At 38.3% G+C, this 12,168-nt stretch overlaps 2 protein-coding genes across 2 annotated transcripts in view; one reads left to right on the top strand and one right to left on the bottom strand.

The window, feature by feature from the left end:
- The window catches only part of LOC103149140 (mucin-5AC-like), a 7,827-nt gene extending 3,078 nt beyond the window's left edge, over positions 1 to 4,749 (bottom strand). Inside the window, exons 1-11 of the mRNA XM_016679702.1 lie at positions 4,692 to 4,749; positions 3,782 to 3,799; positions 3,549 to 3,664; positions 3,282 to 3,457; positions 2,951 to 3,088; positions 2,411 to 2,543; positions 2,145 to 2,322; positions 1,810 to 1,951; positions 1,354 to 1,491; positions 280 to 338; positions 13 to 192 (exon numbers count right to left, since the gene is read on the bottom strand). Coding sequence (XP_016535188.1) covers positions 13 to 192; positions 280 to 338; positions 1,354 to 1,491; positions 1,810 to 1,951; positions 2,145 to 2,322; positions 2,411 to 2,543; positions 2,951 to 3,088; positions 3,282 to 3,457; positions 3,549 to 3,664; positions 3,782 to 3,799; positions 4,692 to 4,749 — 1,336 coding nt within the window. The remainder of the gene's footprint in view (positions 1 to 12; positions 193 to 279; positions 339 to 1,353; positions 1,492 to 1,809; positions 1,952 to 2,144; positions 2,323 to 2,410; positions 2,544 to 2,950; positions 3,089 to 3,281; positions 3,458 to 3,548; positions 3,665 to 3,781; positions 3,800 to 4,691) is intronic.
- On the top strand, positions 4,453 to 10,901 carry LOC103149138 (uncharacterized). Its single transcript, XM_007568160.2, has 11 exons — positions 4,453 to 4,899; positions 4,977 to 5,161; positions 5,483 to 5,623; positions 6,481 to 6,619; positions 6,693 to 6,870; positions 7,316 to 7,457; positions 8,104 to 8,247; positions 9,868 to 9,920; positions 10,035 to 10,114; positions 10,451 to 10,583; positions 10,669 to 10,901. Exons 1-10 carry the CDS (start codon positions 4,789 to 4,791, stop codon positions 10,553 to 10,555), a joined length of 1,278 nt encoding a protein of 425 aa, XP_007568222.1. The 5' UTR covers positions 4,453 to 4,788; the 3' UTR covers positions 10,556 to 10,583; positions 10,669 to 10,901.
- The last annotated feature ends 1,267 nt before the right edge of the window (positions 10,902 to 12,168 follow it).

Raw genomic sequence — 12,168 nt, 5'->3', positions numbered from 1 at the left:
TTGTAGGTTGGCTGGTTGTAGTTGTAGTTGGTGTAGGCGTAGTTGTTGTAGGTTGGCTGGTTGTAGTAAGGATTGTAGTTGGTGGTGGAGAGGTAACTGAAGGTTGGGTTATTGGACTAGGATCTATAACTGGGCGGTCTGTGTAACTGGGTGGTGGTGTGGGTGTAGCTCCAGTTGGAGGGGGAACAGGCGCTGTAACAGAGCAGCAGATTAATCTTATCATTTCAGGAAATATCCAATTGAATTCAAACTAAAGACCAATCAGAGATTTCCACTCACTGTTCTCAGTTTTCACAAAGACGCATCGAAGGTCAGACTGGTACAGAGAGCCAGACGAACTGGGAGGTAATCAGAGCAACAGCTTAGATGGAAAACTATTAAAGCAACTAATCAATTCAGTTTAAGTCTTAAAACAGCAACTTCAACAAAACCAATACACTGCAAAAAATCTCTGCTAGAGATACAAGATTTTAGCTAAACACAGTTATGATTCTGTTGTGATGTAAAAATGTAAAATCTTGGCTTCAGCATCTAAATTTGTGCAAAGTCATCTCTGGCTGGAATCAAGTTAACATGTTAAACTGCTGTTGGGTCTAAGTTTGAATCTTTACGAGTCGAAATATGAGACTGTACATCCATGAAACATAAGTTTTACTTTAACTGCTGATAAACAGCTTCGCACATGAGACTTCATGTTTTAATTAAAATTGTTTTAACATTTATTATTTTATACAGTAAATGCAACGTAATAAAACAGGTAGTAATTTGTTTACTCATTAGAATTTGTTCTCCCCTTCTGTGGAGCAAAAACAAGTTAGGTGAGTTTTCTTTCCTTATGTTTTGATCCGGAGCATAATAAGCAGTGTTCCCAGTTCATTTGCATGCATGAATGTTTATCCCGGTGATAATCCCAGGGCTGATTTTCCACAGCTGGTCACAGCATTTTTAATTAAAATGGGAGGTTTTTTCTGTGTTAAAATTATTTATTTCTCATTAAGTAAGAATAAATCTGGGTGAATTAAAATTATTTCTGGGGTTCCTCAAGGTTCCAGTCTTGGACCACTTTAATAGAGAACCACATTTCCAGCCAACTCATAACTTTATGTCTTGGTGTCTCTACACTCAGTGAGTGTTTCTGAAATTTAAATGAGCAGATGGGTCAGAATATCCCTCATTTTCATGCAAACCATAGAGATTATCATTGGTACCAAACATGCAAACCCTCAGCTAGACCTAACAGGGCTCATGTTCTGTAAACCCTCTGCTGTGAACCAGCCTTATTTCAATAAGCTGCACAGAGGTGGATTTATAACTTAAGCTGTTTTCCTTGCATTAATAAGATAAAACACTAACTTTGCCTGGATAACAAAGCAGGTAGTGTGGTTCAGTCCTCCATCACTGGCCGATGGCGTCCATGTCAGGCTGAAGTTTCCTGATCCTGATGACCTCTTGGTTAATCTGCGCGGTCCGCTGAACAGGAGCGCAAAGGTCCTTTAATGAACAGGACATAAACCGTTTGTTACATTAACATTTCCAAAGCATCTCTACATGCATAACCAAAGTTTTTGTTGCCATTGGCAGCATGTTTTCAATAACATCAGTAATGTTTGGACAATTCCTGTACTTTTATAGGTTTTTTTAATTATATTTTTAGGCTTAGAGAAAATTTACCCAAAAATATTTTGTTAGTTTCATTTGTTTTTGAAGCATCGATGTTACTTAAATGAATTGGGTTTATTTAAAACACCAGATTAGCTTAAACTCTGTCTGAAAAGTGAACTTTATGAAGTTCCTGTATTGATAACTCACTCAGCCTGGGTTGCTTCTGCTCTGACGCTGATTTCCACAGCCTGGTTGACGTTGGTGTAGAACTGAGCTCCATGTTCAGGAGTTGGAGGCAGAAACCTGGGCAGATATTCACCTGCTGTGCAGGACGGAGCTGCAGGATCCACTGGAGCAAAATAACAAAGAAACACATTAATTCAAGTTGAAAGGAGTTGGTCAGTTTGGTCATTAAATCAAGCATCACAATGCTGGAAGGAAAATATTTAATCTAACCAGATATTTCTCCAGCTCACCTCTGGTTAAATTTAATTTTCTCATTCCTTCATGTACTTTGGGTGAATCAAATGATGCAGTTTTACCTCTGAAAACAAACTGGACAGGGATTCTGCTGATGGCATTGCTGGGAGTTTTCACCGACTGTAAACCACTGCTGTCAGTCAGAGTGACGGTCTGTCTGGGAAAATCCTCCAGCGTCATCTGAACTGCATATGGACCTTCATCACTGCTGTTAGTGGGACTGAATGACAGAGAACAAGACTGGAAGAGAAGAGAAAGGAGTAAAACTGAATTTAAATACTTACTGACTACAAATCTGATTTCTTTAATGTCAACATTTGATACTCACTGATGAGACATTGAGGACAGACGGAGGAGTGCAGGTGATGCACTCTGATCCGGCTGCATATCTGCATCTGACATCGTCTCCATCCGGGTCAGAGACCAACAGGTTGATGTTCCTCTGACAGTTTGAAGGAACTCTGAGAGAAAAAGAAACACAGAACATAATTTACATGCAGTCCTTTCGTGTGTTTGATCATTTAAAACAAACAGGTAATTTTCCTCATCACTTTGTTTTAGTTTCTTAGTGAGCTGTCTCTACAGAGCAAATTTAGTTACATTTATATTACACTGATTTATCCAATCACTTGTTTTTCATTGATTAATGTTCACTTTTAACCAAGATGAATTTTCCCATTAAAGAATCAACTCGTCTAACTGATCTTGTTTAAAGAAATAGGAACAACTGCCAACTTTTTATGACGATAACAATCTGTTGCTTCATGTCTCTGGTTCAGGATCACTGATTCACAATAATCATCTAAACACTTTGCTGTCAATAAAATGGTGTGTTTTTAAACAAACTAACAACAATAAACAGAATTACCTGAATGTGGGGACGACGGCGGTTTGGGGCGATGAGTTTGGTTTGTTGATGTCGGAGCGGATTCTGTGGTCAAAGTGCAAAACTGCTTTTGACGTTTCAATCCCATTTCTGTTTTCTATCCAGTTTGTAGCATCAAACCTGCAGAGGATGATAAAGTTCTGCAATGTAAGCATGTAACTCTCTCACTCTCTCTAAAAACAGACACAATCAGATGCTTCCTATCATCTGATTATAACCTAATCAGCCCAACTGATGAATCTGTCCTGCAGGAGTTTAGGAAACACTATAATAATATAAAATAAGTTTCCATTTAATGCTGAAGTAGACTTACTCTCCGTTCTTTTCACCCAGATATGAAGGGTAGTAACTCCAGCTGTATCCCTTCTGACACCATTCACCTCTGACTTCATCAACCGCATAAACTGGCATCCCGCTGCAGTCTCCATAACAAACCCGAGAGTCGAACTCGTCACATGAGCTGAAGCTCGCCTTAAAGTCTTTGACTGTCTGAATTCACAGAGAAGAGTTCGTACATACATCTTGTTTTTATTACCAGGATAAAATCTAACATGGTGTTTAACAAGGAAGCTCAACTTACTAGGTATCCATGGTTTCCAACGGAGTAGGTAAAGACTATCCCATAATAAGCAGCCTGAGCTCCGCTGATTGACAGCAGCAGCAACACAGGCGGCAACATGTTGACAGAGTCAAAGTCTCCAGAGAAAAAGCAAAAGTTTTCAGAGGAAAACGCAGTTAAACTTCACCAGACGAGCTCCGGTCCATTCCTGGAAAATGTCCTGGTCTGGATTTGCATTATGACCAGGATGTTACCTGGTTTGGGGAAACTTTCTGAAAGCGAGAGATAATATTCATAAGGGGAAACAGAGAATGGTCAGATGCCGTCACTGCAAAGGTCACAAACATTTTGTTTAGAAACACAAATTTATTAAGAGTTTATCTGTGAACAAAATTCAAAAATGTCAAAGTCTTCCAGTTTATTGATATGTAGTACCGTCCATTAAAAGCACTCTGAAAATGGGCCTCTGTCTCTTTAAGAAGCTCCTCCTCTTTCCTGCCCTCCACCTGATTAAAATGCATTCATGTATGTAATGCAGTTTATCAAACAGGTTAAATTAAAATAAAAACTTTGTGTGGTTTGTTATGCGAATGTGTTTGCAAACCTAAACAAAATCTAGTAAAAACAATTTTGAACAAAGTAAAAATGAACTTAAGGAAACACATTTATCTGCTGGGAAACTTCCCTGAATTCAAGACAAATTTAAAAATGTGTTTGTTTTTTAAGTGGACCGGTTGGTATCAGAACCACAGTGAAACGGTGGAGCTTTATGTTCTGACTGGTTCAGTTCCCTGCTGTGTTTGTAGCAGAACATTGTGGTTCGGATGGTATGTGGCCCAGACTAACAGCTATGGGAGGAGCACCATAAACTTATCTCTTATTGTTCTCTGCGGCGTCTGCCAGGTGAAACCCTTCTCAGAACTCAGAGCTGACGCTTCTTCGAAAGGTTGCAGTGATCGAGTTCGACAGGAAAACAAACATGTTTTTGTCATCAAGGGAGACAAAAGCACTTTGAACTGCCTGGCAGTAATTTTGGACCAAACAAAGTAAAGAGGAAACCAAGGGGTGCAGATGTTCAGGGAGCTTCACCTGAGGGTAAAAGCTGGTGAATTGAACCAAAAATGCAAACAGAGCAGATAAAAGAGGACAAACATCTCGTCACACCTGACCGCTCATTGTCACTGAGAGGCGTGGCAGAAGACCAGGTGTCTGAGTTGTTCATTTAACTCGACGTTCTTCCTGTTGAGCTCCAACATTCACGATGCTGCGCTTGGTGCTGCTGCTGCTGCTCGGCGGCACACACGCCACTCACTTTTTGGGCACAATGATGACCTACTACCCAAAGCAAACTCATGCAGATGGATCCGTAACGGTGCGTAATAACGCCATTTAGCGGCATCTGCAGGTGGGGTTGGGTTTATCTTAACATTTTCACCTCTGACTCTGCAGGTGAGTTTACGCTACAAGCTGGGCTTCACCTCCTGCTACCACTCTGACATATGGAGCTGCCTCGGTTACTGTGGGAGCCTGAATCCCACCCTGCAGGAGGTCGACATGGAGCCCAGTGGAGAGTGGTGTCAGCGAGAAGGAACCATGACTACGCTCATTTTTCCAAGCTATTTAACCCAGCTTGTGTAAGATGCTTTTAGCATTTCTCTATATCTTGAGAGTAAACTATCTGGATTATAGACAGGCATATTTTGAGCTATGGTGTTTTTATTGGTTGGTTTTGGTTTTTCTTTCATTTTCTTTTGCTAAAAACGACATTTTAGTTACTTTTCTAGCAGTAAACAGACTTTTTTTGTGATCAGCTCCTGTCTGGAACCACAAGTTGTCAGAGGAAGCACAAGAACATTTACCTGCTTTAAAAAACGATATGATTATTTTCAAGACTAGTATTCAGAAGAAGCCTTATTACCATGTTTCTTTAATATGAGTTTCTTTTTTCACTAAAGGTTTGCGGGTGGCAACTGGATAGATTACATCCAAAATAACGTTGTGTCTTGGAGAGCTGAGACTTTTGTGGAACTGGGAATACGATCGGATACCAGGAAGCCAAACGCTTCCCCTCAGAGCACCATCATGCCAGCTGTGAGGTTCGCATCGTCACTACTCTGCTAAAACACAAAATATTACCAGTCTCTAAATATCCTAAATACACTTTAAATAAGACGAAACTAACTTAGGAGCTTGTTTTAAGCAAGTAAATCCTTAAAATTGATGAAAAAGTTCTAGGTCCATTGGCAGATTATTTATAACAAGGGAAAAATGTTTTGTAATTATAATCTGTCAATGGAATTAGTATTTCCTTATTTTTACTGAATTACTTACTGGAAACATACTCCGATATCTTGCTGAAAAGTAACTTATAACTTAGTTTTGTCTTATTTCAGTGTATTAAGATATTTTTAAGATATTTTTCCTAGAAACTAGACCAACAATACTTGGTAGGACTTTCCGTTTTTGCACTGTACATGTTTTGTGGATGAAGTTTAGAGAGATAACTAAAAAAAAAGAGCAGTATTACGTAACAAACTCTTAAAATATGTTTACTGTTGATCCCAAAGTTCAGTTGAAGCTTCCTTGATGAACCTGTTAGTCGACTTACTTAAAACAACTACAAGATCAGTCAGTTGATTGGAATTTGAGATAATGTTTTGGTCTTATTGAGGACAATTGATAAAAAATGTGCTTTTGTTCTGAGGACGACAATGTGAGTTTGAAGAAAGACAAAGATGGATAACACCTAAATAAAATAAAACAGTCATAAAGTCAGAAATAAGGGTAACATGATCAGAGCGTCAGAAAGGCAGAAACTTTGAGAAAACCAGAAGGACGACAGGCTCAGCGAGTCGTAAAGACGTTTATGTTCCAGGTCAATGCTGACAGACGAAAGCTGGGATGAGAAGGGAAAGTTGAGCGGAGATAACAGCCAGTGACGTTTGTCTTTCAGGGTTCCTTCAAACTGTCAGAGAGATTACGACTTGATGGCGTTTGACCCTGACGGAGACAACGTTGAATGCAGATTTGGATCTGATTCATTGTATGAATGTAACCCTTGTGCTCCTCCGTCTATCCTAAACATATCATCGGTGAGGAAAACCTTCTGCAGGTTTATGCAGCATGAAATGCTTCCTCAGACTGAACCAGTGTTTTTCTGTGCAGTCCTGCACTCTCTCCTTCAACAGAACCAACAGCACCAATGAAGGTCCGTATGCAGTGCAGCTGGTGCTGGAGGATTTCCCAAAGCAAACAATTACACTGACCACTGTTTACGGGGCTCAAACAACCAAAACCACCAGTCAGGCCATCAGCAAAATACCACTCCAGTTTGTTTTACGTGGTAAGAGTTTCTATCTTAAACTCTCTGCAGTTTGGTCGGTTCTGTGACTTTAAACAGGGAGGCGCCGATGCCGATATGTCCGATACTGTGTGTAGTTGTGCTGTATTTATAAAAGTGCTTTGATACCAGCATGATGGGAGCTTCATTTCCCACAAATGAGACACATAAAAAGAAAGAGGATAAGACAAGTATGTACGCAGAGGAGCTGATAAAAATGGCAGAATGACTTTAGAGGAGGAGCTGAGCCGGCGGTATGGAGGCATTTCCAGGTGAACGAAGGTGACAGAAGATACGGCAGATGATGTTCAGCAAAGAGGAGAAACAAAACCTCACACTTTCAGTACAAGTAGTTTGATAAAACATTTGAAGAACTAATTTGATGGGAAGTTCAAGGTGATCCTCCCAGAATATCACCTGCATTTTTGTTTTCTCTGTTTCTTTACAGTGGACCCTGTGGTACCATCCTGCACAGAAGGATTGTTTCTTCCAAAGTTTCTACCTCCAACTCCAGCAAACAGAGCCAAGATGTCCACCAGGGTGAATCAACCCCTGGAAATTAGCATCGCTGCCGAGGCTGCTAATGCTACGTGAGTGACGACCAAAGCATCTCCTCCATTAAAAATGTGGTTTAACCTTAAATACTTCATGTAAAATCCAGTTGTAGCTTTTGTGTAAATTCTTTTACAAGTTATAAGTTTTAGTATTACTGATGTTTATTTTGTAGAAGCTGAATATTAGCAAATCTATCTAAATTCATAGATATTAATTTAGCTAAGTAAAAAGTTGGCATAAATTTGACCACTAGATGGGTAAAATGCCTCCAATTTAGTCTTTGATATGTGTAAAATATGCATCAACAGGCTCTGATGGTATGTATTTGGAACATTTTATTGGTGCTTTTGACATAGAAAATGTTCCTGGTGATAGCTTGGCCCTGTTTCTTTGAAAATGCCATCTGAAACTCCTCACTGCTTTGAATTTGTTTTTTTTAATCTTAAGTATTCAACCTGTTACTAGAATATCACAGGTCTGTGTCATCAAGAAAAAAAAACTTATTTCAATTGTTTTCAATGAAATAAAGATTAAATCAAGACAAAGAACCAAACAAAATGGTTTGTTTTTGATAACTTCAGAAATGTGAATCAAAGATTAGAGATGACTGATAGTATTCCTGTAATCCACTTGTTGATGTCATTGTTCTATGAAATTTACATTTTCTTTTCTCTGTTAAAGAATCTCTGAGCTGCTGTTCAGCGGGCCGGCCACTGTGGTTAAGACTTCATCAGGATCTGGAAACTTCACTCTGAGATGGACGCCATCAGTTAGTGAAGAAGGAGAGAGCCACCCCATCTGCTTCGTTGTCCAGGCAACGCTGAAGTGAGTATCTTCTCATAAAGTATCAGCTGGATTTTTTTTTAAATATACTGTATATAAAAATAACACAAGAAATTTAGTCAAACCCCAAATATGTGAAATGTGATGTATAATAATACAGAAATTATTTTTTAGGATAAAACAGCCCACAAATGATCTAAATCTGAGCATCATTCCTTTATAATAGTGAACAAAAAGAGCCGACTCCCATCAAATGAGTAGGTTTCCACTTTTTCCCTTTTCGGTGCTCAGCTCTCACTCTCGGTGGCTCCGCCCTCCTCAGAACTGTGTTTTGATTGGTTGTTTGGCAGCTTTTTTATTTTTCTCAAAAACAGGAAAGGATTTGAATGCCAACCTGCACTGAAGACATAGTTTAGTAACTGAACTTGGTTCTGTTTTGCTTGGTAGATTTCTGAAGGAAATCAACTTGAGCCACTTTTATCTGGAATCTCATTCTTTTGGTCACGATCCTTTGACCTCAGCTCACGTTTGGAATGAAAACATACCGGTAAATCACATTTGCTGTTTTTTATCCATCCATCTCCTGCTTCATGTTCCTGCTAAGGCCAGCAAGACGTCACGACACTTGAACTTGAGATAAAACCTGACTGCTGGGCCGTCAAAGACTCTCAGAGTTTTCTCATAGCGCTCAAATTTTAACATAAACATTTCTGATCTGTGTGCCGATGGCATTGTTTTTTTCCACCGGTATCTTCAGCTTTTTTTCTGAATGACCCGGTGATAAGCCACTTATCATTATTAATTTTCAACACAACCCTAAGCTAACTGTTGCACTTTAAGCTCATGCTGCGTCAAATAGCCGGTGCACAGGTTGAGAAAGTCTGGTCCAGATTGAACTATTGCCTGTTTCAAGCATGTTGAGACACAAGAAAAGTGTGTTTTAATCTCTGGAAAAAGGAACGAATAGTGTTAAAAAGTTTTTTTTAACAACCTCGGTGAAAGACAGGCAGGTAAGCAGTGGGATAATAGAAAGGTAAAAGTCTGATCTGCAACAAACCAAAGGTTTTTGTTCAATATATACAGTTTTATTTGGTTTCCTGTTCTAATATTAACCCTCGATTGACTCAAATACTCAAAATTTTAAGATCTACATGCAGCTTTTTGCAAGGAAGTGATCTATGATCTACACCGATCTATCAGCAAGATATAGGAGCTTGTTTTAAGTCAGTAATTCCTTATTATTAATGAAAATGTTCTAGTTTCATTGGCAGATTATTTCACTAATGCAGAAATTGTCTTATTATAAGTAAATTTATCTGCCAGTAAAACTAGCACTTTTCCATCAAAATTAAGGAATTATTAACTTAAAACGATCTTCCATTTCTCACGTTTAACATAGTTTTGTCTTATTTCAAGTGTACTGACATATTTCCACTATAGAAACAAGACTAAACTATTAGTAGACAGTTGCTTTATTAAACAAAAACATAAATTGTTTTCTGTTGAATTGGCCAAATTTTTTTTTTTTACCATTCTTGACTTGTGACCAAACAAAATCCATTTATGGATGAACAATCCATTTTGTTTGGCCATAAATGGCCCCTGGGCCACACTTTGGACACCCCTGGCCTCCAGTTTGCTGCATTAATTCTCTCTTCACAGCTCAGAGAAGTACCACTCTGAGCTTCGATGCGTCATTGTGCAAGTCGAGCTTGGTGAGTAAACTCCCTGATCTCATCTTGATCAGTCAGTTCCCTTTGTGATGAACCTGATAATTACGTTTATTAAACATGTGATCAAATCTCCACTGACTGACTCTGAACCTTTAGGGACGGTGGTTCGAGTCAACATGAAGGTTTTGTCTTCATTGTCACAGGGAGGAATCGTCAATGAAGTCGTCCTGCAGAAGGTGAGTTTTTGTCTGAAAACTACAAAGAGTGTTGCTGGTTTTCCTCGTTTTTTATCGCTTACAATGGTGGTGTCCAAACTGTGGCCCGGGGGCCGTTCCTGGACCTTGAGCTGACTTTGGTGTGGCCCAACAACTGCAATTCAAAAATGATGCAAATTTGGGACATAGATGCAAATAAAGAGTTTTAATTTGTAATGATAGGAAAATTATTGCCAACAGAGTTGAAAGTTTTCTCAAATTATTTTGTGTTTAGTCTGGAATCAAAAGCAAAAACATTGTGAGTTTGAACAAAGGGACAGATTTTAGTTTTTTGAAGATAGATTTGTCATTTTCCAGATTAAAGATGAGCTGGTGAGTCTGGGGCTGCCGTCCAACAGCTCTCTGCTTGTGCTGAAAAGCAGCAGTGCGCTCGCCAATGCAACAGCGACCTCTGGTGTTTAATCATGGAAAGTGCAACGTGTCCACGCAGGTAACTGTGATTTTATTTTTTTTTTTTATTTACATACATTTTCCAGCATATTTCCTTAAACTTTCTCTTTCTGATCTCATTTCAGGGGTTTTACTGCTGCAGCTTTTATACGTTTCATCATTGGAGTGAATATATTTACTGATTTAATCCACAATTTATGCCTTAAGTTTCAATCCATTTACTCAATATTTGTATTTTTGTAGATTCTACTGAGGTTTCCGTTTGTTTTTCTGCTTTTTGATAAATCATGCTGAACAGTTTTAGGCAGACACTCTGTAACTTTAAGTAATCTCAATAAAATCAAACATTTTGACTATTTTCTGTCTCCATCTTGTGTTAGACTTTAATATTTCATAAGCATTTGTTTCCGTTTCTCTCAATTAACCAGATTATATAAAACATATTAACTTTCTGTATATTTAAATGTGTGCGACAAGTCGACACATCAAGTTGAGGCAGAGCAGATTAAAAGACATCGGTTTTATTTGGATTTTAACGAGCAGCATGTCAAGAAGACAAAAAAATACACAGGTCACGGTTTCAAGATCGTAACAACATCTTAAAGCACACAGAGTTCGGTTGTAAACTTGTTCATCAAGAAACCACAAGATATCAAACTCGGTTTTCACTCGAAACTGACAGCCGCAGGAGAAACATACAAACGCTGACCTTTATTTTAAAAAAGACATTCTGTCAGCTTCAAAACTGCTTCTTCTGAACTGCACAGTAAGTTGTTTCCCTCAGAGTAAATAAAACGTTTTTTCTGGGTTTTATTGACAGCAGTTCTAGATCAGATACTTTTGGGTTTATTTAAAATAATAAAAACAAGTTTTATGAGCCAAAAGACTGTTTGAGTGGCGGCTAACTGTTAGCTTCTCTGTTTGTGCAGACGTTCCTTCAGTGCGCTTGTTTTGCTCACCTGTGTTGGATTTTTATCTTCACTAGTCGTTACACTGCAAAAACAAAATATCACCTAGTGCAAACGTCTCAGGACAATTGAAATAAGACAAAACTTATAAGTAACTTTCCAGCAAGAAATATGAAACTGTTTAAAGTTAATAATTCCTAAATATTGATTAGAGTTTTTCACTTATAACATGGGAAAACTGCATTGTTACTAGTGAAATGATCTTGTACTTTTAAAAAAAAATCAATATTTTACTGACTTAAAACAAACCACTACACTGCAAAAATATAAAATAACTTCAGCAAGACAGGAGCTTGTTTTAAGTAAAAATATTCCTTAAAACTTCAGGAAACGTAAAAACTCCACTGGCAGATTTTTCCCTTATTATAAAGAGAAATAATCTACCAGAACTTTTTCCATCAATATCAAGAAATTACTGACTTAAAACTAATTCCTACATCTTGGAGAAACGTTACCTGTAAATTAGTACATTTGAAATAAGACAAAACTAAGATACCAGCAGCAGAAACTAGACCAGATATACTTGGTAAGACTTTGAGTTTTTGCAGTGTAATGGAGAGATGAATCAAAACAAGCGCACCCTAATAAGATAAAAAAATAAATGGAGAAACAGATCAACTGCATTTATCACAACCAAGGAAACCAGCACCCTGATAA

The sequence above is a fragment of the Poecilia formosa genome, unplaced genomic scaffold (genome assembly GCF_000485575.1).
Source record: "Poecilia formosa unplaced genomic scaffold, Poecilia_formosa-5.1.2 Scaffold218, whole genome shotgun sequence".
NCBI classification, from domain to species: domain Eukaryota; kingdom Metazoa; phylum Chordata; class Actinopteri; order Cyprinodontiformes; family Poeciliidae; genus Poecilia; species Poecilia formosa.
Note: the sequence above shows the minus strand (reverse complement) of the source record. Positions and strands in the feature narration are given on the sequence as shown.

What these genes read in the sequence shown, in the direction of transcription:
- LOC103149138 (XM_007568160.2), top strand. Translation starts at nt 4,789, where the DNA reads ATGCTGCGCTTGGTGCTGCTGCTGCTGCTCGGCGGCACACACGCCACT. An exon ending in ATGCAGATGGATCCGTAACG is followed by an intron (nt 4,900 to 4,976) that starts GTGCGTAATAAC and finishes CTGACTCTGCAG; the next exon opens with GTGAGTTTACGCTACAAGCT. An exon ending in ACCATCATGCCAGCTGTGAG is followed by an intron (nt 5,624 to 6,480) that starts GTTCGCATCGTC and finishes TTTGTCTTTCAG; the next exon opens with GGTTCCTTCAAACTGTCAGA.